Below are 27,418 nucleotides of genomic sequence, written 5' to 3' on the forward strand. Positions count from 1 at the left end.
GTGACACACAAATTACGACAGATGCCAGCCAGTCCGGCATTGGGGCGGTACTCCTACAGCGGGATGACACTGCGTCATGGGCCCCGGTCGCCTATGCCTCGCGGGCCATGACCCCCACAGAACAGCGCTACGCGCAGATCGAAAAGGAGTGCCTGGATTTGCTAACCGGAATAGACGAGTTCCATGACTACGTGTATGGTCTCCCCCAGTTTATCATTGAGACTGACCATCGCCCACTGGTCAGCATCATACATAAGGACCTGAACGAGATGACCCCTCGCCTCCAGCGCATCCTACTCAAACTCAGGAGGTACGACTTCCAACTGGTCTACGCCCCGGGAAAGGACCTTATCATTGTGGATGCCCTATCTAGAGCAGTGAGCACAACGCCCGGCTCGGAGGGGTTCGTCTGTCAGGTCGAAGCGCAGGTGGCCTTCACATCGGCAAATCTGCCAGCCGATGACTCCAGTCTGGCCCATATTCACTGGGAGACTGCGGCTGACTCGCTTCTACAACGTGTGATGCGCCACATGACGGGAGGGTGGCTCAAAGGACATTGCCCGCAGTTCTACAATATCCGGGACGACTTGGCCATCATTGATGGTGTCCTCCTAAAGCTGGACCGTATTGTGATTCCGCACAGCATGCACAAGCCGGTCCTCGACCAACTACACGAAGGCCATCTGGGGATCGAGAAGTGCAGACGGAGGGCCCGAGAGGTGGTATACTGGCCGGGCATCAGTGATGACATTGCCAATATGGTGCTCAACTGCCCCACCTGCCAAAGGTTTCAGCCGGCGCAACCTCCTGAGACGCTTCAGCCCCATGAGCTGACGTCCCCCTGGGCGAAGGTGGGTGTGGACCTTTCTCAAGCGCTCGGCAGGTACTATGTAATCGTCATAGATTACTTTTCAAACTATCCAGAGGTCATACGCCTGCACGATTTGACATCGTCCGCTGTCATAAGGGCCTGCAAAGACACTTTTGCACGCCACAGCATTCCGATTACTGTCATGTCGGACAATGGGCCCTGTTTTGCCAGCCAGGAATGGTCTTCCTTTGCTGCTTCGTATGGCTTCACACACGTGACGTCCAGCCCTCTGCATCCCCAGTCCGATGGAAAGGCGGAGAAGGGCGTTCACATCGTCAAGCAGCTCCTCTGCAAGGCTGCTGCTGCCGGATCGGACTTCTGCTTAGCCCTGCTAGCCTATCGCTCGGCCCCACTAGCCACTGGCCTTTCACCAGTCCAGCTGTTGATGGGTCGCGCCCTCAGGACCACTGTGCCGTCCATTCTGGTCCCCACAACCAACCATGCTCCAGTACTGCACAGGGTGCGACAGCGGCGTGTTCGCCAAAAGGTGGCACATGACACGGGGCAACTGATCTTCCAGCCCTGGCGCCTGGGGACGACGTCCGCGTCCACCTAGTCACCTGGTCAGCACCTGCCGAAGTTCTCCGATGCGTGGCTCCCCATTCGTTCCTGGTTCGCATGCCTGATGGCTCCATTCGCAGGCGCAATCGCCGGGCTCTTCGCCTGCTTCCACGCTCGCTACGGGAACGTACACCGGTGCCACGCCCTCCTGTTGTTCCTGATGTCGACTTCGTGGAGCTTCCTGCCACCATGCCCATTCCTCTGTCGCCTGTGGCTAGGCCCATTCCTCAGCCGGTGGATCCTGACCCACCCTTGAGGAGGTCAACCCAAATTCGTCGCCCACCTACTAGGCTGGACTTATGAGCCTGTTTGAACATTGAACTCACTGATGTATCATACCACTGTGTTAATATGTTTCTCTTTTTCCTTGTCCTTACAGGAGTTTGTTTTGATGTTTAACATTTCCACGTGTTTTGTTTATGGTACAACCTCATTGCTATGTCGCTCCTGACATCGCCCCATGTATATAGTTTAGCCTCATGTACATGCTGTAGATATTGCACACACACACATTCAGCTGCACTCAGAACAGATCTCTATTTATAACCACATTGGCACATGTTCTTGTAAAAAAGGGGAGATGTCATGATATTCAGGTAAACATCATGGTGCAAGCATACATACATACTGATGGACAGATCAACAGACCAATCAATACACACAAAACACCACAGGCAAGAGCATACACACTATAAAACGGGGAACACGACACTTCCCGCTCATTTTCCAGCAGGAGACAGCTCAGGGCTCAGACACACAGCTCACAGCAAGCCACTCCGACATCCACCATGTGCTGAGTGCCACTCCAAGATAGTGTTAGGGATAGGTCCACAGATTCAAGGGTAATGAACGAACCACAGTAACCAGTTTACCATTGTAAATATTGTTAGTAATAAAACTGCGTTGTACCATCCGCAACCATGTTGGTTCGTCTGTGTAGCAGAGCACCCAGCACGACACTTTGTGCCTTATAATTTCTGATCCAATCCGTCAAAACTCCTCAGAACTCTGATTCTCCACCATGTCAGTTATCCACGATGAATCTCACAGCTGCTCTCTCTGCTATCTGCATTTTCTGAATAGCATTGAGGCTTCTGTTGCTGATAGCTTTTTATGAGCAACAAACCCCGATTACCTCAAACCCCTTTCTTGCTAACCTTCCCAATCAAACATCGCATCAATTTATTTTCTACCCTGTTCATCCCACTTAACATGAAACTGTGCCAGCAGCTGACCAATCGCCTCCCCCCTCTGCGGTTTGCTACGTTAGTGGAATTAAATGAGTTGAGTTATTCAGACCGTATGAAACCTTAAAAAAATGACTTTTAATGCCGCATGCATGCTAGAAAATGAAACTCGGCAGCTTTAACTGCAGCTTGGCCCAAGACATTCTGGCCCATAAAGCTGTCTTACACATCACACACAGTTTGGATAGTACAGGCTAATTCAAAGGAATACAAAAGTGTTTCAAAGTACTACAATACAACCGATTATCGATTTTGATTAGTTTACAGTCACTTCCCTGATTAGAAGACGTGGATACATTGTCTGACATACTCTACTTTTAATCGTTCGGTGGACACATCTTGTCCAATACAAAGAAACATCCTTTAGACAATAAGCCCGTAATGAGGTGACTGCCCTGATACATGTATATGGGTGGATCCACAATGCCATTTTCAGACATTCAGGAGCCAGGCTGAACGTTTTCGATTTGTCGGCTATGAAATGTGTTACCTGAGATATGCCTGGGTTTATTTAGTATGCTAATTCGCATTTGTCCACGTTTTGGGTTTTCGAGATTGTCAGGTTAACCCTTTCCAGGCATTCCCTTCCCTGCTGTCCCATATGTAACTCCGATTCTCCACTTTCCCTACGACAGCTACATGTCCATTTACATTCAAAGCACGTCCTTGCTTTCCATGACCTTATTATGCGTGACATTGACATCAAAACATTGACAGAAACTTGGCTCTTTGGTGATGCCACCTTCTTCCTGAAATCGCCCACCTGACTACTCCAATCACTGAATCAAACCTTGGACTCTCCCTACCCCTGAACTGAGCATGCCACCCAATATAGTCTTCCATCACAGAGACTGCCTACTTCCCCCTCACTAACATTGTCCACCTCCTTCCCTGTCTTTGACTACATGCTGCCAAACTATTATATACTTCAGCGTTGTCGTCGAATTCTACTATCCCAATGTTCTCTTGGCTTGCCTCCCATCCTCCACTCTCGAAACTTCAACTCCAATCCTATTCCCATGTCAAGTCCTACCCACCTGTTGCTGTCCACATTGACTTGGTTCCCGAATGCTTCAAAATGAATATTCAGACCCATAACTTAAATCCCTTCATGGTGTCAATGCCCATATCTCTGTTTCCTCCTCCAGTCCTATGACATTTTTCTGCCTTTCCACAGAACACACCATACTTCTATGGTACCAGACCACCCCTAAACCCAGGGTGAGATAAAAATACTACTAAGAATCTTTAAAACATTTTTAGTAATTTAAAATTTACCGTTGAGTTTAGGGTTTTGTATGTTTATATTAATTGTGTGTGATCTGCTCATCTTCATAATGTGACCAATTTAGCATGATGTTTTTGAACCGCTGCCCTGCCGTCTTGGAAACGGGCTATCCACTCTTATTGTCATCCTCACAAAGATAATTTTAATATTTGAAGGAAATACTTGTTTGATTTGAGAAAATTAGCAGTGCTCCAAACAAATCTTGCATCAGGATGGTAGCCATCAGGGGAAAAGCAATGTTGAAGCTATCCAAAATTGCAAGGGGAAATGCCCAAGTTAATCAGATCAAATTGTTCACTATGGTAAAGGATTTTAATACCAGCAGATGGAAGCCAACAATTTGCAAGTTAGTAAGAAGAATTCCCAAGTGGGACTTCTTCCATTCTGAGGATAATAGAATTATGGGTTAAAATACCAGGGAGGTTACTTAACACTGACAGTATAAGTACATTAAACAGACTATTAGATGGTTTTCTGGAAGGGTCCTGTTTCTTCACCCCGAGAAAAGATTGGCACTTGCTATAGTACAATTTAACAGGTGCATTTGAGTATCTTCCCTCGTGTTTCTCTTGTTGATTTATGAACCACGCAAGTGTGTGCTGAGGGGGAAGGACTGCCAATCATGGAAAGTTTAGTGACCAAACTGGATACGATCCAACACATGCACAAACCTTTTCGTGAAATTATTGGTTACTGATTATGGCAGTGAGGAATGGAAACTCTCGCTTTTATCTATATTTCAGTGGTAGGGAACAGAAGTGAGTCATAGTTCCCTCACACTAAGATATTTCTGGTCTGAAGAGTTGAGGACTTTGCTTTTAAGCATTTAGGGAGATCCTTTCCAGTTTCGGAAAGATTTTGTATATTCTTAAAACATAAGTTCCCCGTTATTACTGCTCCATAGTTTATGCATCCCTCCATAATTTGCTCTTCGATATACTTCCCACTTGTTGGTGACCTATAGAGTACACCCAGTATGGAATTGTCCTATTATTTCTGAATTCATTAACCAAATAGACATTGATCTCTCCAGAAAATCCTCTCTCCATTGCCGTCACATTCTCCTCAATCCTGACAGTCACCCTCCTCCTCTCCTCTCTTCCGAGTCTTTCCTGAACACCTTATAGCCAAGAATATTTAGAGCCAGGTTGTCTCTGCAGTATCCGCTACATTATAATACCATGTGGCTACCTGTACCTGTAGCTCACCATCCTTATTTACCATGCTTCTTGCATTTACGTACATATGCTGTAAATCTAATTTTGACCTCACTGTATTACCTCTTGGACTGACCCCACTATTTCTTACTGAGTGCTATCTGCTTTTCCAAATCTTTTGTTTACCTTATTTTTCCTTCCTAATCCTGGTTCTAATCACCCTGCTAAGTTAGTTTAAATCCTTCCCAACTTAACTAGCAAAGTGTAAATGTGATATTATAGAGCCTTTTGGTTGAAACCATTATATACTGTTATGTAATCTGATTAGTGACCAGTTATGCAAAAGAAAAGGACCGTCTGAGCTTGAATAACATTGGCTGAAATAGATAGTATCCAACTACCTGGGCCCTCGCAACAAACAGCAGAAACATGCTGCTGCTGAATCCTACACTTGGCAAGTGTCCTTTCAGAAGTTATGAATGTTGACAAATTTCAATAAGTTCATCCTTTTTCTGAAACTTTTGTGGCAAATATCGAATGCCAGAACATGATCTGTACATAACATATCCTTGTATTCAAAATACTATATATTTTATAACCTCATCGACCATTAGCCGTGGGAAGCCTAGTTGTTTGTCTGTGCTGTTTACCTTGCACATTTTGTGGTGAACTTGTCAAAAAGAAACTTGTTACAGGTACTAATTTCGTGAATATTTTTTTCTTTTCCAGCAATTTTAATTACTTTAGACTATAACTTGCCTGTATACGCTATTGTACCTAATTTTTTACATGGTATCAGAAAACCAAAATTATCTGAAATCCGAAATTCAATCGGCCCTGAGTGTTTTGGGTAAAGGATACTCTACCTGTATTTAAAATTAGTGCATATGTCTTGTTCTACGTTTGCCTTATTCATTTTTTTAACCATACATGTGATCATTATTATCTGAACAATGGCATTAGCTATCCAAAGAAAATCAATATTGCTGCAGAAAATGTATTTTATTATCAGTAACAGAAGTAATTTGTTAGTAAGTCGTCTAATACAGAAATCTGATGACCTCGGATCTCCTCGTACACCCTTCATCCCAGGGTACAGAGGCCCCAGTTTGAAAGTTTGATATAATTCTTTCTGTTGTAACACCAGGCATGTTCCAAGAATAACTAAAACATAATGAGCAGAACTAAACAAAATAATAAACATGAAGGAAACCAAGCGCTTCAATCTATTCAACTGGAATTAACCGAGATTTTTTAAAGCTGTTTTTTGCAGGGTATATTATTTAACTGGGGGCTTAACTACCTTTTCTCCCTTCACCAAATAGGCATGTTATGTTAATAGTGTATTTATTTGTTTTGTCTTACAGCTTTCTAGACAGGATTGACATAGTCAAACAAAATGACTACATACCTCCAGACCAGGTAAGATTTATTAATATTTCCCTGCTCATTTTAATCCTTCATCATAATATTGATCATCCCCTGTCTGAGGCAAAGCAGTTTAAATTATGTTGGACCTATGTCCTGTACTTCATATTTTAGCTGTTATTTTTCTGTTGTATATTGTCCTTTTCCTGTAAGTTACGATAAAATTAACTTTGACCATGGTCCGTTCAAATTTTCTACTTTTGAAATGGATCAGGCAAAGCACTGACTTTATTAAATTGCTGTGTTGAAATATCTGAAATGCAAAAAGCTTTTGGCCTTAGGATTGTCATATGCTTCCAACCATGACAGCACATAAGCTGCTTTTATACTTGCATTCATTTTGGATTCCAGTCAACCAATGTCCACAACTCAGCTCCCTGATCCTGGAGCCAAGTTTCTAGACCCACAAAAATCTCTAGTCCATGAGTCTGCCGCCAGAATAAACAGGCTAGATTTAACAGCAGAAAGGCTGGGAGCCAAGCCTTTGGGCACCGGGCCTCCTGGAATCAGAGTTTAAACAATGCCAGTGTACAAATTGCACTGGTCCTTCCTTTCATCTTGCAGGCATGAGATCGGATTCCATTGTCATTCACAAACTACAAGATCAAACATTTGGGCTACAAAAGCAGAAATTGCAGATATTGGAGATACTCCGGTCTGGCAGAACCTCCGAGGAGAGAAACAGAGTTAATGCTTCAGATCTGTGACCTTTGTTCAAATTAGGAAAAGTATTTTTTAAAAAGCATAGATTTTGGGCAAGTGAAAGTGGGAATGGTGGGGGGGGGAATCAAAAGGAAAGGTTTGTGATAGGGTAGAGGGCTGGAAAAATTAAACGCCTAAAGTGTTCAGGGTGCAAGGCCCCATTACTTCTATCCCCATTTCTTTCCTTTTTTTCTGAATTTGGTTGTTTTCCATCCTTGTTTCTCTTTTTCCCTCTGCTATCGGCAGCTATTTATGATCGTTTCCCTGTTCTGGTGAAAGGTCATCAATCGGAAGAGTTAACTTTTTGTTTTTACACTCTGTTTCCAGACCTGCTAAATATTTTCAGAGTTTTCTGTTTTTAAAAACAATATGGCTGTAACTTTTATCCACCTTGACGCAGAACAAAGTACTGCAAAATTCTTGTTCTAATGTTTTCTGCAATTCCAGGATTTTTATATTTAAGCCACGGGTCACTGTTAGCAAATAATTTATGCATGTCTGCCTATGAAACCACGTGCAGTGTCATTTTAGTTACAGTACCAAGCATTCATTGAATTTACAATTTATACAGCAGTATAAATTGCAGATTGAATGCTGTCTCTTCATCTCAGTGGCCTGAATTCAAATCACAAACTAATGTTTTAAAGCCTTCCATATCTGATAGGTGGGGTATAGTTGTCCTATGTGAAGCATGCGGTCGGTCTCAGTTCAGTTCCTACCAATCTTGGGCGCACAACACCAGTTTGGCACTAAATCGTCAATCCTATTTGGCAATTGTGTAGGAAATAGAACAATTTCAACCTGGTGTAGTAAAAAGTGCTATTGTGAGGTTGGATTTCTACTCTCCACTTGGCACATTGGTCATGTTTATGAGGTGATGTGGAGGTAGCTTTGTTGTGAATATAACCACATTATATAGGAATACCTGATACAAATGATGGAAGGCTGCAATATGGAGGTGTCCTATTTCCAAGCATGATGGTGTCTCACCTGCTACAAACATGATTCTCAAAATCAATTGCGTTCTACTCTACAGTCCATGTTGCCATTTAGTTAAGTAGTAATTTTGCCCCTATAGGTGGTAGTGAGGCACTTTGGTGTAAATTCAATTAAATCACAACTCCAGTTTGCAACTGCTGCTGCTATCTGTCACTTATTCTCCAGATATGAAATCATAGAATATTTCAGAACAGAGGCTGTCCAGCCCATCAAGTCTGCTTCTTTCTAAATGAATGACCTAATCTAATCCCACTACCCTACTTGCTCTCCATTCTCTCTAGTATCCTTTATCAGCCAACTAAGTAATCCCTTTTGTACTCTTGTTTCAACAATAGTTTGCAGCAGAGAATTCTGACCACCCTCTGTTCCATAAAATATTTTCCTAACCCCTCCTTTTGCTGTTTTTGTGTTTGTCAAACTTGGCCCTTCACATACAAACATATGAATTAGGAACAGGAGTAGGCTACTCAGCCCCTCAAGCCCGTTCTGTCATTCAATAAGATCATGGCTGAACTGATTGAAACCTTAACCCCACATTTTTGCCTACACCAATAACTCTTCACCCACTTTTTAATGAAGAATCAGTCTACGTCTGCCTTAAAAATTGTCAGAGGCTTTGCTTCCACCACTTTTTTGAGGCAGAGAGTTCCAGAGGCACTCAACCTTCTGAGATAAAATAATTCTCCTCATCTCAGTCTTAAGTGAGGGAACTCCTATTTTAAAATTGTGACCCCAGGTTCTAGATTCATCCTGTCAATAGCCCTCTGGATCTTAAAGATTTTGATCAAGTCACCTCTTGCTCTTCTAAACTCTAGAAGATAGAAACCTAACCTCTCCCAACCTTTCCTCATAAATCAACCCCACCAATTCCTGGTATTTGTCTTCTAAACCTTCTCTGAATGGCTTCTAATGTATTTACACCTTGTCTTAAGTAAGGAGACCTACTGTGCATAATGTTCCAGATGTAGCCCCAGTATTCCAGATGTAGCCCCAGTATTCCAGATATGGTTATTCATTCTGCTGGTCACTGCAATCTATTACTATTTACCCTGTTGTGAATTTTCAAAATCTCCATAAGATGCACCTGGATCTCATGAAATAAGTTCTAATTCTCAACGCCTAACTGTGACTCCTTATTACTAGGAACATCTCGGTGAAAATGCACTACCTTTTCAATTTTGAATTCACTCATTATTATGGCCATTATTGGCAAAACCAGCATTTATTAGCCTTGGAAAAGTAATGGTAAGCCACTGCCTTGAACTGCTGCAATCCATATGGTAGAGGTACTCCCACGCAGCTGTTAGATAAGGAGTTCCAGGATTTTGACCCATCAGGGATGAGGACTATTGATTTATTTCCAACTCCGCTGTATGATCTGGGGGGGGGGGGGGGGGGGAGCTTGGAGGTGGCTGGGTCTCGTTGTGCTTGCTGTTCTTCTTGGTAGAGGTTGCCTGCTCAAGAAGTACTGAAAAGACCTTGGAAAATTGCTGAAATGCATTTTGTAAATGGTACGCGCTACAGCCACACTGTGTCAGTGGAGGAGAAAATTAAGGTTTAAGGTGGTGGATGATCAGGCAAATAATTCAAGCTTCCAGTGTTGGAATTGCATTTATTCAGGCAATTAGAGAATATTCCAGCACAATGTCAACTTGTGCCTTGTAGATGTTCAAACGACTGAGTCGAGAGGTGAATCGCTTGTCTCAAGATATGCAACCTCTAACCTGATCTTGTAGCCAAAATGTTTATGTGGCTGGTCCAGCTAAGTTTCTGGTCAATGGTGACCCCTAGGATGTTGAAGATGGAAGATTAGATTATAATGTCATTTACTTTCAAGATAAGGTGGTTAGACTCACCTGTTGGAGATGTTCCTTTCATGGCTCTTGTGTGGCACAAACTTAGCCCAAACTTGAATGTTGTCCAGGTCTTTTTTCATGCGAGCACAGACTGTTTCATTATTTGATGAGTTCCAAATAGAACTGAGAACTTCAATCATCAGCAAATATCTTATATGACCTTATGATGGAAAGAAGGTCATTGATGAAGCAGCTGAAGATGGAGGAACTCCTCGAGTGATGTCTGGGAAAGAAGAGCACAGATTTAAAGAGGGGGGGGAATAAGATGGTAGTTTGCAAAGATGTGTCAAATTTATTTTGAAGAGAGGGGTGATGACCACAGATGTACAGGAGAGAGGGGCAGTACCTGAAGAGAGAACTGTACCAGCTAACATGGGGACCAGGGAAGGGAAATTGGCCAACAGTTTTGTGGGAATAGGGTTGAGGGAGCTGCACTAATGCATCATGGGAAAGAAGAGCTCAAATACGAGTAGATTTAGAAGAGAGCCAAGCATGAGATGCAAATACAGACCTTGGGAAGGGGGAAACCTCCGGGGAAGTGTGGTCCAGTGGGCTTGTGGGAGGCAGGGAAGCTGCATTTGATCAGATGTCCTCTATCTTCGTGACAAAAAAATGAATGAGTTCCTCACACAAATTGATGGGGTGAGGAGAGAGGTGGTGAGGAGGGTTTCAGAAGATGAGTTACAGTGGAGACAATAAGTCGGGAGGGTTGGTTTTTATTCTGCATGATCCTGTAATAGTGAGAATTTTCAGCAGAAACGAGCAGGACCTGTGTGCTTTGTGGGCCAGCTAGATCCAGAAGTGAATGGCTAAATCAGTTGGCTGCCTTATCCTTTAAAGTCTGCATTGCAACAGAAATTTTAAAAAGCATTCTTGTTATATTTGTTGTCTCCCAATACTTAATCTTAGTTTTGTCTTGCTATGTCTCACTGCTGGATCACTGTTTTCCTTAGATTAGATCTCTAGCCCAGTGATTGAGCCAATTATATGTGACTGTATTCCAGTGCTGAAGAGTGGCCACTTAAACAAAATATGTCGATGGATTTGTTAAAAATGTAATTAAGTTAATTGATATGCCAAATGTGCATCAAAGTTCACTGCGTACTCCTATCTCTGTAACCCCAGCATCAGTAATATGCAACAGGCTCTTTGCGTTTCTAGTCATGCTGACATTCTCTTTTCCTTTTGAAGGACCTTCTGCGATGCAGAGTTTTGACATCGGGAATTTTTGAAACCAGGTTTCAAGTTGAAAAAGTAAACTTTCAGTGAGTATTCCTTGGTTGGTATTTTATTCTGTGCATGGTAATGACGTGTAGGACGTGACATTTTGCTTTGATTTAGGAATAATTATAAATGTGTTGATAGAGCCATTAGGGTGCAGATGAAGTGTTTGTGCATTTGTAGTCTGTGCTTTCCCGTCATGGGAAGGTGATGAATGGAAACAAGAAAGGAACATTAGTTAGCATGGTATCCTGAATGCCTCTTGTACTCCAAAAGTGTTTTGCCCATGAGATGTTGGCTGGAATGGGTCATCTTTTGGGAAAGGAATATAAGTATGATATAAGTGGGTCACTGGAGATAAGGTGAGAGTTAAGAGAAAACGTGAGTAAATTAATCACAATATACCAAGCTGTTAAACCCTTCGTTCTGTCTCGCAATAACTTTCACTTAATGAAAACATTGTTTTCTGACCCCCTCTAACTAAGATTTATGGAGCAGTGGTTACTGAAAGGGGGAATGTTACTTTTTATGTAATAAATTATGACCAGTGCAATTTTGAATCCCCACTTGATAACCATCTTTATTTATTACAACCATTTAATCAGCCCTTTATTCATTGAACCAATGAAAACTTCCACTGCACTTTCTCAGCTGTTTGTCCAAGTCACAGCTGAAGGTATGCAGCATCAAAAGGAGGCAATCATTCAAAATTCCACAACTGGTTGTAATTACCTTGCAATTCAGGTAAAGAAAGAAAGAAAGAATATGATGTAGCCACCTCTTAACTTCAGCTTTGTTAATTTATTTGTGTCCTCCATTTATGGCTTTAAACTTGAAAACACATGGCAAGCAGTTGTCTGTCTATCCCTTACCAGATCTGACTTAATTACCTCAAATTATAATTTTGCTTCTCTTCCATTGAAATCTGAAATTTGATTAATGCACCAAAATTAGCAGGGAGGGCAGGAACAACTTTGACTGCCTCTTTATCTCCTCTGACCTTCCTCTGCTGCCATGTCCTTTGATCATCCTCCTCAGTGCGCCCTGTCCTCACTTTGGACAAAAGGAATTCCTGACTATGAACATACAAAAATAGGAGCAGAGGCAGGCCATATGGTCCCTCTAGTCTGTTACACCAATCAATAAGATCATGGCTGATCTGTTTGTGTTCCGAATTCCACATTACCTTCCAGCTCTGGGAATCAATCTACCTCTGCCTTAAAAATATTTGATGGTCCTGCCTTTGCCGCCATTGAGAGTTACAAGTTGTGATGCCTTAAGAAAAAGCATTTCTCATAATCTCTGTCCTAAAAGGGTGGTCCCTAATTTTAAAACCATGCCCCCTAGTTCTGGACACCCGTAAGAGGAAAGATCCTTTCCCATGAATGCCTTTAGCTAGAGGGATGAGAATATATTTTCACATTCCACCTACCAACCCCCAATGAATTGGTAATCTAGCACTTCTCCCTGTGTACTTCATGACACCTAAGGAATAAGGCATCTCTTGACAGATCACTGGCAACAGTTTGAGATTAAGCTGGTCTGTTGGCAAAGTTCTGTCATTTTTGATCCTAAGATGAGCTTCTAACCTCACTCATGCCATCATCCGCCCTACCTGTCATCCATGCTTTCATTACCTTTATTCCAGCTCACTTTTAGCTGGTCTCTCACATTCTACCTTCAGTAAACTTGAGGCCATTCAAAAGCCTGCTGTTAACTTAACTTGCAGCAAGACCATCCCCCATCGTGTTTCCTCTGCTTGCTGACCAACATTGGCCCCAGATCAAATAATGTCTTGATTTTCAAATTCACAGCTTTGTTTTCAAATTCCTACCTATCGCGTTGTCCCTCCCTATCTCCTTCAACCCCACAAACCTCAGATATCTCTAATTCTAGTCGTTTGTGTATCCCGAATTTTAATTGCTGCATAATTGGTAGCCATACCTTCAGTTCCTAGGTCCCAAGTTCTGGAATTCTCTCCCTATATTTTTCCACATCTCCACCTCACTTTCCTCCTTTAAGGTACTCCTTAAAACTTATCTCTTTGACCATGCTTTTGACCAAGTGATTTAGTATCTATCCCCTTATGCCTTACATGGTTCAGTGTCATATTTTTTATAATGCTCCTGTGAAGCACCTTGGGAAATTCTTTTATATTAAAGGTGCTATATGAATATAAGTAGTTATGATGCATAAGATTTTACAGCCATATGGGCTGGCTGAATTGACTAGTTAGCCTTTTCTTGTCTAAAGATTTTGCATGCTCGCGTCCATAAATACCTCCGGTTTATACTGCATGCATGTGAATGAATAGAGCATAGTAAGATTGGTGAGTTACATGCACAGATTGCCATGTGGAAATAAGATGTTGTGACGATAATGGAGACCTGACTCAAGAAAGGGCAGGAACTGGGTGTTAAATATTCCTTGGTATAAGGTGTTCAGAAAAGATAGGAAAGGAAGAGGAGAAGGAGGGGTGACGGCATTGGTTAAAGAGAACATTGCACTGGAGAAAAAGAATGTCCCAGAGGGTTCAAGGGCAGAATCAATTTGTCTCGAGCTAAGGAACGAAAGGTTCAACCATATTGCATGGTGTAGTCTATAGACCACTAACTAGCGGGAAGGTCTTGAGGAACAAACCTGCAGAGAGATGCAAACATTATAGAATAGTACAATGAGAGACTTTAATTACCCAAATATAAACTGGGGTGGAGGTAGTGTAAAGGGCAGAGAGGGGCAAGCATTCCTAGATTGTGTTCAGGATAATTTTTTGCAACATTATGTTTGGTCCATGAAGAAAGGAGGCACTACTGGACCTACTTCTTGGAAATTAGGTGGCTCTAGGTACATCAAGTTTCAGTAGGGGTGCCTTTAGGAGACGGTGATCATTGTATCGTAAGGTTTAGGATGATATAAAAGGACAATGGGCAATCCAGAGTAAGATTAATTAACTGGGGAGAGCTGACTTCATTGGGGCAACAATGGAGCTGGGCTGGACAGATTGGAACTAAGTGAAATGAAATGAAATGAAAATCGCTTATTGTCACAAGTAGGCTTCAAATGAAGTTACTGTGAAAAGCCCCTAGTCGCCACATTCCGGCGCCTGTTCGGGGAGGCTGGTACGGGAATTGAACCGTGCTGCTGGCCTGCTTGGTCTGTGGTCTGCTTTAAAAGCCAGCGATTTAGCCCAGTGTGCTAAACCAGCCCCTGGTGGGAAAATATAGCTGAATGATGGACTGCCTTTAAAAAAATATATAGTTTGGGGACAATCAAGGCATAGTCTCTCAAAAGGGAAAGGTGGGCAAACAAATCCAGAGCACCCTGGATGAAAAAAGATGGAAATTAAAATAATGAAAAAAGTGTGTTAATGACAGGCTAATGCAGAAAACAGAATTGCTAAATTCAGAAGCGAGGTGAAAAGGCAAGTAAGAAGGATTCTGAAAAAAGAATGTGAATCCCAAAGTCTTCTGTCAGCACATAAATGATAAAATAATCATAATTAATAATAGCCTTTTATTGTCACAAGAATGAAGTTACTGTGAAAAGCCCCTAGTCGCCACCTTCCGGCGGCTGTTCAGGTAAGCTGGTATGGGAATTGAACCCGCGCTGCTGGCCTTGTTCTGCACCACAAACCAGCTGTCTAGCCCTCTGAGCTAGGAAAATAGAGCTGATTCGGGACCTAAAAGGGAATTTGCACATGGAGGCAGGGGGCATGGCTGAGATGTTAAATGAATAATTTGGATCTGTCTTTACTAAGGAAGCAGATGCTATCCAGCCCATTGTGTTAGAGGTGGACTCTTCACTAGAAGGGTTCAAAACTGATGGGAAGGACATATGGGCGGCACAGTGATTAGCATTGTTACTTCACAGCGCCAGGGATTCGGGTTTAATTCCCAGCTTGGCCACTGTGCGGAGTCTGCACGTTCTCCCTATGTCAGCGTGGGTTTCCTCCGAGTGCTCCCGTTTCCTCCCACGAGTCCCGAAAGTCATGCTTGTTAGGTGAGTTGGACATTCTGAATTCTCCCTCAGTGTCCCCGACAGGTGTCGACCGGAGTGTGGCGACTAAGGGGATTTTCACAGTAACTTCATTGCTGTGTTAATGTAAGCCTACTTGTGACACTAATAAAGATTATTATTAGATAAAATGTCAGTACCTGAAGTTGACAGGGCACCAGGACCAGATGAGATGGATCCAAGAATATTGAAGGAAGTGAGGTTGGAAATTGCAGGGGCATTAGCCATAATCCTAGTCTTCCCTTAAGGTGCCAGAGAATTGCAAATGTTACGCCCTTGTTCGGTGGTGGGGGAAGCTTCTAGAGACAATTATTTGGGATAGAATTAATCCGGTGGAAAGATTTGAAAGAGCCAGCATGGATTTCTTAAGGAAAAAACATATTTAACTAACTTTTTGAAGGGGATCAGAGTGGGTTGATAAGGGTAATATTGTTGAGGTGGTCTATGTGGATAGAAGGCATATGATACTGTGCCGCCCAACAGACTTGTGAACAAAGTTGCAGTTCATGAGATTCAAGCGACAGTAGGAACAGGGTTACAAAATTGTCTGGGTAACAGGAACAGTGAGTAATGGTTATTTTTCGGGGTGGAGGAACGTTTGTAGTAGAGTTTCCTGAGGGGGGGCAGTATTGGGACCCTTGCTTTTCGTGATCTATATTAATTATCTAGATCTTGGTATGCAGGGGACAGTTTCAAAGTTTGCAAGTGATGGACTTCAGGTGGCGGTGTGAGCTGAACGGATGCACGAAAGGTGGCTCTCCTCGTGAGAACTTGGCTTTCAGCACTAAATGAAAATAACAGGCCGGAATCAGGATAAAACATCTCCTCGCCCTCGTCCATCAACAGCAAAACCGACGATGCCTAGCAGTAGCACCTCCAATGTCCAAAAAGGGGCCAAAAGCACAGAGAAGCGCACAGAGGAGACAGCGAACAGACGAGGCAATGAGGACCCAGCTACACCCAACAAAGAGGGACTACCAGGCCATGCAAGGAGCTCCCCCTTGCCGGTGGGTGGGTGCAGAGCGTTCCTCACCAAGGAACAACAAGAGACCATCAAGGCCGATATGAGGGCAACGGCCAGGGTGGCAAAGGCACTGATGGCCATGCAGGCGGCCCTGGCGGAGAGGCAGCTGGAGACCCAGGGGAACATCGTAAAGGACCTGGAGAAGGCCTCAGTGAACCAGAGCAACCGGATCGTTGCACTGGAATTGGAGGTGACAAGGTTGGTGACAGCATAGGAAACCCTAAAAAAGAAAATTGAGGACCAGGAGAATTGGTCGAAGCGCCAGAACCCGAGGATAGTGGGCCCATCGGAGGGAACTGAGGGCAGGAAACCCATGCAATATGTGGCCCAAATGCTGGGAAACCTGGTGGTGAGAGACAGCATCCCCAAGCTGCCAGAAATAGACAGGGCCCGCAGATCACTCCGGACAATGTCCAGGACCAGAGAACAGCCGTAATTGCCAAGCTGTGCCGGTACCAAGACTGGGAAAGAATCCTGAACTGGGCCAGGCATACAAAGTCCTGTAAATGGGAAGGGCACCCATTCAGGATCTAGCAGGACATTGGGGCAGACCAAGCCAAGCATCAGGCTGAATTTAATATAGCGAAGGGAGGGGGAACAACAACAGGATTAAGTTGGGGGGGTGGGGGGTCTCTAGACAGGCAATGACAGATTGCAAATGGCAGCAAGGAACACAGAGGCACCACAAGCAACCACTCTGGAGGGCCCCTGAACAAAGGGAAACTCGCTGATAAGGGGCACTATGCCACCAACACTAGCACAAGCCTCAATGTCGCTGATACCCAAGACAAAGACCTGACCGAGGGACGAAAAGCAACACTGACTGAGTGCGGATCATACATACCTATCTCGCGACTGAACCTAGATGCGAAAATCCTGGCTAGACGACTGGAGAACTGCGTACTAGAGGTGATCACAGAAGACCAGATGGGCTTTGTCAAGGGCAGCAGCTAACATCAAACATCAGGCTGAATGTGATACTGACCCCAGCCAGGGAGAGAACACCAGAAGTGATCATCTCCCTGGACGAAGAAAAGTCCTTCGACAGGGTCGAGTGGAAGTACCTCATAGATGTCTGGAGCATTTTGGGCTTGGTTCAGGGTTCATCGTCTGGGTGAAACCTCTGTACATCGCTCCCATGGCGAGCGTACGGACTAACACCACTAGTTCTAAATACTTCCAGCTGTACAGAGGCACAAGGCAGGGATGCCCACTTGCCCCACTTCTGTTGCCCTGGCAATCGGGTCACTGGCAATCGCCCTTGGACCGGCGGAAAATTGGAGCGGCATCCAGAGAGGGAACAGAGAGCATAAAGTCTCACTCTATGTGGATAACCTGTTTCTCTAAATTTCAGACCACTGAGTCAGCATGGAAGGATTCATGAAGCTCCCAAAAGAGTTAGGAGCCTTCTCAAGCTACAAACTCCAGCTGAGCAAGAATGAAATTTTCCCGGTGACTTGCAAGGGAGAGGGGCTGGGCTGGACGGAATGCCGTTCAAGCTAGCTGAGAACAAATTCCGCTACCTGGGATCCAAATCGCCCACGACTGGACACAAATCCACAAATGGAATCTGGAAATGGCTTGGTGGAGGAAGTAAAAAAGGACCTGCAGAGGTGGGACCCACTCCTCCTGCGCAGGTTCCTCTTCCTGTTCAGATCCCAACCGATCTACACCCACAAGGCCTTCTTCACCACAGTGGACAAACTGATCATGACATGTGTGAAGAAACCGAAAAGGGTCCTACAAAGGAAAAGAAGAATCTGAGGCCTGGATCACCCAAACCTATAATTCTACCACTGGGTGGCCACAGCAGAGAGAGTGATGGAATGGGTGAAGGAGCGGGAAGCAGAGTGAGTAAAGGTGGAGGAGAGTTCATGCACAGGGATGCCCCTCCTAGCCTTAGTTATGGCAGCGCTCCCATTCCCACCAACCAAACACTCAAAAAGCCCAGTGGTGGTAGCCACACTCTAGACATGATACCACCAATTGAGGCAGCACTTCAGACTGACCGATCCACCACGGCCCCCATCTGCAACAACCACCGGTTCATGCAAGCAACAATGGATGCCGCCATTAAAGGTGCAGACAGGATGGGCGGGCGCTGACAGTTAGTGCCTTATACTGGATTGACAGACTAGCAACGCTGGAAGAACTTACTGAGAAGTTTCACCTGCCCAAAGTAAATGAGGACAGAAACGACTTAAAAACTCTCCATAGGAAACGACAACGTACCCAAGGACGCTGAGACACCCCCTGGTAGAGGAACTGTTGGACACAGGTGACCTAGTGAAAGCGAACTATGGGGACCTGCATGGGCGACTATTGGAGGGGACACGCTCCCCCTACACGAGACAGGAGAAAAGTAGGAGGAAGAACGAGAGATAGGAGCACTCACTACACGTGTTGAACTCCACCTCCAGTTGCGTAGGACTATGCCTAATGCAACTAAGGGTGGTGCATAGAGCACACCTAACCAGAACCTGAATGAACAGGTTCTTCCCGGAGGTGGAGTACAAATGCAAACGGTGCCAGGGAGGCCCAGCCAACCACACCCTCAGGTTCTTGGCCTGCAGTTCTGGTCGGCCTTCTTTGAGGCAATGTCCAAGGTTATGGGAGTGAGGAATACCTCCTCTTTCTCCATCTCTCTCTCGTGGAGGCCATTCGCCAACTTGTTCCAAGACCTGTTCATAGTCAGCAGCAGTAGAGCCAGGGTGGTATAGGTGTAGGCACCACAGGCACGCCACTAAAATGCAAAGGAAAGAGGGGGGATGGGAAATAGGGGGTGGGGGGCAAAAAACTTGGCGGGGAAGACCATACAACGCAAGCGGCAGAGCCGCGGAGGGAGGGCCTGAAAACAAGAGGGAGGGAGCAAAGTCAAGAACCACAAGCTCGACGATACACTCCAGGGCACTCTGGTTGGGGTGGGGCAGGTACCAACTCTCCCCCCCCCCCCCCCCCCCCCCCCCCCCCCACCCACCCACCCATCCCCAAAAGGAACTATGTAAACGCAGTAATGATGGAACTATGTACCATGAAATAACGAAGTCAATAAAAACATTATTTTAAAAGTTTGCGGACAGAGCAGCGTGTTGGCGAAGTGGTTAGCAATGCTGTCTCACGGGGCCGAGGACCGGGGTTCGATCCCGGCCCAGGGTCACTGTCCATGTGGCGTTTACACATTCACCCCGTGTCTGCATGGGTAAGTGAATTGGCCACACTAAGGTAACCCTTAATTGGGGTAAGAAAGAATTGGATACTGTAAATTTATTTTTTAATAAGTTTGCGAATGATACAAAACTTGGGAACATTGTAAACTGTGTAAAGTTCAGTGCAGAACTTAAAAAGGACACAGACAAAGTTGGTGGAATGGGCAGGTAGGTGGCACATGAATAAAAACAATGTGCAAAGACATGGGGGAAAGGCAAGAGAATGGCTCTAAGCTATTTGGAGAGCCAGTGCAGACACAATAGGCTGAATGGTCTCCCACGACACAAACAATTGTGTGAATACATCTATTCCATTTAATGTCTCGTTGTGCGGTCCTCCTTTATGCACTTTTTCCTTACGCATACAACCAACATACAGTGAGCCATCTGGAGGCTGAGGACGGCAAGGTGGCACAGTGGATAGCACTGTTGCCTCACAGCTCCAGGGACCTCGGTTCGATTCTGACCTTCGATGACTGTGTGGAGTTTGCACTTTCTTCTTGTGTCTGCGTGGGTTTCTTCCGGGTGCTCTGGTTTCCTACCACAGTCCAAAGATGTGCAGATTAGGTGGATTGGCCATGCTAAATTGCCCCTTAGTGTCCAAAAGGTTAATTTGGTTACTGGGTTACGGTGGAGGAGTAGGGTGCTCTTTCCAAGGGCCGGTGCAGACTCGATGGGCCGAATGGTCTCCCTCTGTACTGTAAAGATTCTGTGATTCCAATCAAAGGAAACTCGTAGCACAATGGTGTTACATTAGTGCTTATCAGAGAACTTCTCACAAACGTTGCCATGTATGTCAGATTGCTGTAACTAATGGATCAGATTTATACACCAATGAAAAGGTGCCAATAAGAAGTTTGTAACAACATTAAGACAAGACAAACCAGTGTCAAAGTAGGAAATTGCTGTCAGGGTTTCGGTGATCCATTTACCAGAGCTTGGATGCTGCAGGTTGACCACTCGTATCACAGGTACAAGGAAGTAAATCTGTAGCTCTGAAGTATTCAAGTTAAATCATAACGCAGGATGATGGCACAGTTTCTACTTCACATAGCATCACCAACACATGGAATCAGATTCCGAACAGGGTGATGGAGGCAGCAACCCTGGTATCAGTTTATAAAGAGCAGTTGGAAACTTTGATGAAACTGTAGCGTTGTTTCAGAATGGATGGGCTAATTGGCTGTTCTCTTCCTTTCTTTCTCTGAACTGATAAACCATACTTGATTTGCATAACAGAATTTTAAAAATAGGAGCAGGAATAGATAATTTTGCCTCAAACCTGCTCCACCATTCATATGATCATGTCTGACCTGATTGTGGCCTTAACTCCACTTTCCTTCCTGCCCCCCATAACCCTCTACTCCCTTTTAATCTAAAATCTGTATCACTCAGCCTTGAATATACTCCGTGATTGAATCAGGAATTCTTGTCAACCACTTCAGTTGCTGTGCATGTTTGTTTGAATCAAAAATGGCTTCCTTGATTTGTTCCACTGGAGAGAATTGAAAAATTATTGTGTGGATTGCCATAGTGCACTAAGCTGCTGTCGTCCTGCAGTGAGTGTCTATGTATGTCCAGGCAGTTATTTGTTTCTTCTTGGTTCAAGACCGAGCAATGACTAATTGGCAGATTTGTTCAGTTCTCTTGTCATCCTCGGGATGTTAGAACAAAAGTAGATCATTTAAACCTCAAACCTGTTGAGAAGCTCAATTAGATCATGGCTGACCAGTATCCTTACTCAATTTACCTGCCTTGGTTCCCTTGATACCCTTCATAACAAAATCTATCAATCCCAGCTTTTGAAATTGCTAGCTCGAACAACTTGTGGAAAGAAATTTGGGCTCGGGTTGAAGATAACTCTTGCTGAGCATATTTGGAAATTGGCTGTGTGAATTTAGCACATGCATAACAAAATAATGTTACCTGTAGTGCCACAAGTCAGTTTTTAACTTTGTGCCTTATGAAGCCCAGCCCTACACACTTTTTACCAGTCGCTAAACAGAAACAGGCTAACTAATTAAAAATCCTGAAATTTAAATCCAGAAAGCCTGATTAGGTGGGATTGTAGTCTATACGTTATTTAAAAGAATGAACACAAAGAGGGTAGTCTTCATCTTCATTCTGCAATCCACACTCCAATCCAGAGCCAAGCACATGTATCATTGGAAAGTTAGCGCTTCTGGACAATTGCTGGGTAAACCCATGCAAAAGAATTTCCTAGAGAGATTCTTCGGTGCATCATTGGGGTACCCCCAAATACGACGCAGGGGAAGCAGAAAGCTATGGGCCATTGTCTCATTTAACAATCAAACTTGGACTGCAGTACTTGGGTAAACAAAGTCATTTTGAAAATTAAATAAACAGAAGGGATACCCAGATTGTGTTTGTTTTTAATGATTGATTCTAATAAATTAATGTAGACATCGTAGTAATTCTGTAGGAACTAGTTTAATTGTTCCTAAAATGCTATATTTCAATTTCTGAACCTTTTGAATATGGCTTGGTCTCGTCACAGAAAGAAATATTCAAGGAGTTGGGGAATGAAGAGATTTTTTTTAAGGGGTCGTCTATGGGAATGTATTTCCTTCATTGCTCCATGTAGCTGCAGGTTTCAGTCTATACGCATTGCTCGGATTTATTTTTGGGAAAGAAATATCAGCAGACCACATTGATGGAATAAGGAATATAAATTTACTCAAAAAGGAAATTATATTTGGTCAGGTCACATAGATGAGATTTTTGTTTGAAGAATGAGGAAGAGAAACCCTATAATAGGTAGTTCACTCTTCTCATTTTGTCAGCTGTGTACATACAAATGAATTCTGCCATGACTTTTTGTCATTTTAAGCTGAGAACCGGATAATATTTTGTGTAGATGAGGAACAATTGAGGTCAATTCTGCAACTCATTTAGCCCGATACTGTATTGTAATGTTTTACTTCATGTTTTGTTCTCCGTATAGAATACATGAGCTTTAGTTCCAATATTTACTGGAATTGTTAAGGGGAGCCATGACTGTCTCTAGCACTCGAAAATCCAATGGCTCGGGTTGAAGAATTGGCAACAGAACACTGGAATGTTTTTAACCTTGACCATGAGAATATTGCTGCCAGCTAGAATGTTGATGGGACAAAATTAGCAAAGTTTATTTGTTGTTCTGCTTTTTGCTGATCAGTTAAAGTATTTTGAATGTGAATAGTCTTCAATTTAAGGAAATTGATCTTGTGTGCAACTTGATCTTGTCTGATTTGATTATAAAATGGATTCAAGGACTTTCTTTTTACAGCATGTTTGATGTCGGAGGGCAACGAGACGAGCGCAGGAAATGGATTCAGTGTTTCAACGGTAAGAGCTGGAAGTGAAGTATTTTACAGGGGCATATTCATGACAAGAGTCTGATATCCATCAGCTTGGGGGCAGGAAGATAAGCAACAATCCAGGGAGGCAAGAGTGCATAATTCTTAATGCCATGTCTGCTAGTTCGCCTAGCTTCGTTTGGTAGGTCTCATCAGCTGTCAGTTGGGCTTTTGCCCAATACATTTCCACCTGTTCAGAGATGAGAGGTTATTGCACACCCAGTTCATTCTGCTTGAATAAACATGGCTGTTCCCAGCTCCAGAATAATGGGTGGCAGTAAGCAGAATACTGTACCTAAAGTCTGCAGCATCATGCTCTTATCATTCATACAATAAATAATATGGTAAATCTCGAAGGAAGGGAGAATCGCCTGGTGTTTTTGCTTCTGCAGGTTTCCGCAGAAGCTTGAACCAAAACTAGACTCTATTCATAGGTGGACCAACACAGCCAAACCCAGTCATGTTTTCACTCAATATTCATATATCCGTTTCCAGAAAAATCATGGAGATTACATTTAGGGGTGAGAACTCTAGCTAATATACACTACTAACTCAACTGGCACTGACACCAATCTGAATCCCTTACTGCTGACGCTATTGAGTTTGGCAAATACAATGCAAACTAGACATCTAACCTGGGACCTGCTGGCTGAATAAATTAGCTACGCCATTGAAAAATCTGATTACACAAAAAATTGGACATATTAAAAATTATGTTAAAACTGCTGTGTGTATTTTTTTTAACACTATTGCTTTGTAAAATGTATTTAGTGTGTACATTGCTTCAGAGGAAGTTGAAGTTACGTAGTCAATATTTTTGGAAGTTTAATCTGTGTTTGCAGGCCCCCCTATTTAAATCAATGAACCCTATAAAATGAAACCAAAATGAAGAGCAGTGAGGAGCAAGAATTTCCTGAAAGACAGAGAAACCAGGTTTAGCAAAGGACAGACCAGAAAACAGATGGATACATGCAAGCTGACAGAAAAAATGTGACAGGGAAGAAAGTGAGTGAATGTCAGCGAGTAGGCTGAACAGGAAAGGATTGGATCATGCATGTTATTTATAAAATCAAGATTTATAATGTACTTGCACAAAATATATGTAGCTACCTCCTTGTAAACTGTTTTAAATTCAAATATTGAATGCATAGATTTGACACAATCACCTATGATATATCAGTGCTAAATTAGAGTCTACTGGGATAACGCGCCTGCTGTCAAAAGTGTCTATCTGACATTGTTGTGCATGAATCAGAATTTTCTCCAGTTAAATATTGGGCAGATAAAAGCCATAATGTTCAGCCGTTACTAAAGGCTCCACTTCCTTGTCACAGATTGCATCACTTTTTAAATTGATTTTAACCAAGTTGGCATTGGTCAGTCGTCACACATTGGTTACACTGGGTAAGGAAGGCAGGTTTCTTCGACTGAAGGCCCTTTGCAAATTTGGCTTTCTGCTCATAATAGAATTGGATTGCAATTGCCATGTAATGTCCATAGACAAGATGGCTTATTGCCACCTTCATATTGTCATCAATCTCCATCTCTACTTAACACCACTAAAGCCCTTATCCACTCCTGTCATGTGCAGACTCCGTTGCTCCAGCACTGGCTGTGCTTGTTTCCTAACCACCCACTCCATTGACTCCATCTCAATCGAAATTCCAATACCTACATCCTGTCCCTCACAAAGTATTTTAGTCCATCTTCAATGATGAACACTAAATCCCTGTTTCCAGCGTATCCCATTGATAATCTTCACCTTGATCATAGATTTATGTATGCACTTGTACCCTCTTCTACAATCTCCCCAATTATTACACTGCCTCCTGTGTCAGGATCCAGATTCTTCAGAGCTTAGGTTCTGGCCTTCTGTGTGCCTGTGTCCAATTTATGGTGGGTATGAAGACTTCAATTGGATTGATTTTATTCTCTGCAATTTCGTTCCTGAGCATTCAGTCTCCAACCTCTACCCTCAAAGGTCTTGTCTCTCCAAGCAACGTTTCGTCTGTCTTGGTACAGCACCCATGTCTTTCTATGTGAGGTTCTTTGGAGCATTTCATCAGCCTTAATTGTATTCTATAAAGATAGGTTCCATTTTCTGCCAACGCTGTTGGATGCACAGTTGTATGCACGGCTGCAATCTTTATTGAGGGCAATGTGCAACATGAACCCAGCTTGTTTTCTGCAACATCATTGATCATTCTTAAATGTAAAATTTGAGGGAGAATTCTTCCCCTTCACTAAACCACTAGACTTGGTGCGCTCAGTCAAACATTGCCACAGTTTTATTTTGTGTCTTGACCAAGTCTTTCAGATCACTGAATATTTAGCAACATATGATCACAGTGCTTATAAATTGAGAGACAACATAAATCATTAAAATGAGTTTGAAGTATCAATCTTCAGTCACGATTCTGTATTGCCTCTGTCCACTCCTAGTAAAATACTGTAGCACTTTCTCCAAAACAGCTAGATATTCCAAGCAGCCTGCCAACTAAGTGATTTGTGGGATCCATGGAATCCAGAAACTAAGAGCATATTGAAATAACCGTGTTAGAAAGCAAAATGAGTTGGCGTGTGCTGTATAAACTGATGTGTGCACATCATTGAATTTCTACTCATGTGCCAACCAGGGCATATATGCAGACTGTATCAGCCGGTCATATTGCGTTGGCAGGAGACGAAGTGATAAAGATAAACTCACCCTATCCTTTTCTAACCTACACATTCTAGCATCCAAATATATCTTTAACTTTTCTAATGACTTTTATTCCACCACAGATTATCCTGATTACTCAGGCCGTTAAAATTCCTCAAAATCTGTTTTAAATTTACAATTCGCTAATTTACATTTGTCCCAGTGGCTGCCTTCCATTGAAGTAAAGCTCTCAGTTCACTTTATCTGTAATCTTCAAGAATTTACACGTTAGTTGCCCTCTTCCACTGTTATGATCACCCCTCAACTGTAGAACTGAAGTTTATTTCAAATATTTCTTTATTCCCGTCCTTTTTTGCATTTTCTCCCAAATTTACACCCACCAACAATGAACAATAATTAGTAATAAACAATAATCAGTAACAAATATGTCAATCCCCATATCAATAACACCGATCCCATCCTCCCACCTAACCCAAAACATTCGCCCACATGTTCACATAAACAACTGACAAAAAGGAATCAGGAATCAGCCATGGCCACCATTAACAGCCATCGCCTCCCCCGCCCCCCCCAACTAATGTTTGATGTTATCCAGTTCTTGAAAGTGCATAATGAATAATGCCCATGAATTGTAGAACCCCTCCATCCTTCCCCTCAGTTCAAACTTAACCTTCTCAAGAGTCAAGAATTCCAACAGATCCCCCCACCACGCTAGTGCACAGGGTGGAGAGGCTGCTCTCCAACCCATCAGGATTAGCCTTTGGGCGATCAACGAGGCGAAGGCTACGACATCTGCCTCCGCACCCGTTTCCAACCCTGGCTGGTCCGACTCCCCGAATATGGCCTCCCGGGGCCAGTTTCATGTGCATCACTTTAGAAATTACCCAAAAAACCTTCCTTCCAATAATCTTCTAGCTTTGGACAGGACCAAAACATATGAACGTGATTACCGCCGCCCGCCCCGCCCGCAACATTCACACACATCTTCTACTCCTTCAAAGAAGTGGCTCATCCTCGCCCTTGTGACGTGTGCTCTGTATACCACCTTCAGCTGTATCAGCCCCAACCTTGCGCACGAGGTGGAGCCATTCACTCCGGGGCACCTCACACCAGAACCCCTCCTCCATGTCCTCTCCCAACTCTTCCTCCCACTTTGCTTTGATCCCTTCCAGTGCCTTCCCCTCCTCCAAAATAGCACCGTGGACCGCTGACACTACCCCCTTCTTCAGTCCCCCTGTCGTCAGCATCTCCTCCAACAATGTGGAGGCTGGCTCCACCGGGAAGTTCTGTATCTCCTTTCCGGCAAAATCTTGAACCTGCATGTATCTAAACATTTCCCCCTGCTCCAGCCCAAACTTCACTTCCAGCTCCTTCAATCCTGCAAACCGACCCCTAAGAAACAAATCTTTCAGTGTCTTAATCCCCTTCTCCTCCAATTTCTGAAAATTTCCATCCCATCTCCCTGGCTCAAATTTGTGGTTCCCCCGAATCAGCATTTGCCTTGACCCTATCCCCAACACAAAGTGTTGGCAAAACTGCCTCCAAATTCTCAATGAAACTATTATTACCGGACTCCCTGAGTACTTCCCCGGGAGCAGCGCTGTTGCTAGTGCTTTCAATCCCGACCCCCTGCACAAACTCTCCTCCATTCTGACCCACAGGGAATCAACCCCTTACCCAGCTCCGCACCTTCTCCACATTCGCCGCCCAGTAGTAATACATCAGGTTCAGAAGACCCAAACCCCCTGCCTGCCTTCCCCTCTGTAGTAGCACCTTTCCAACTCTGGCCACCTTCCCTCCCCATATGAACGACGTAATCCTTC

General features: G+C 43.7%; 1 protein-coding gene across 2 annotated transcripts in view; it reads left to right on the top strand.

Annotated features, from left to right (window-relative positions):
* gnas (GNAS complex locus) overlaps positions 1-27,418 on the top strand; it is a 505,856-nt gene that overhangs the window by 441,070 nt on the left and 37,368 nt on the right. For both annotated transcript variants that reach the window (XM_072514565.1, XM_072514567.1), the window contains exons 6-8: positions 6,492-6,546; positions 11,301-11,374; positions 22,864-22,922. In XM_072514565.1, coding sequence (XP_072370666.1) covers positions 6,492-6,546; positions 11,301-11,374; positions 22,864-22,922 — 188 coding nt within the window. The remainder of the gene's footprint in view (positions 1-6,491; positions 6,547-11,300; positions 11,375-22,863; positions 22,923-27,418) is intronic.

The sequence above is a fragment of the Scyliorhinus torazame genome, chromosome 8 (genome assembly GCF_047496885.1).
Source record: "Scyliorhinus torazame isolate Kashiwa2021f chromosome 8, sScyTor2.1, whole genome shotgun sequence".
NCBI lineage: Eukaryota > Metazoa > Chordata > Chondrichthyes > Carcharhiniformes > Scyliorhinidae > Scyliorhinus > Scyliorhinus torazame.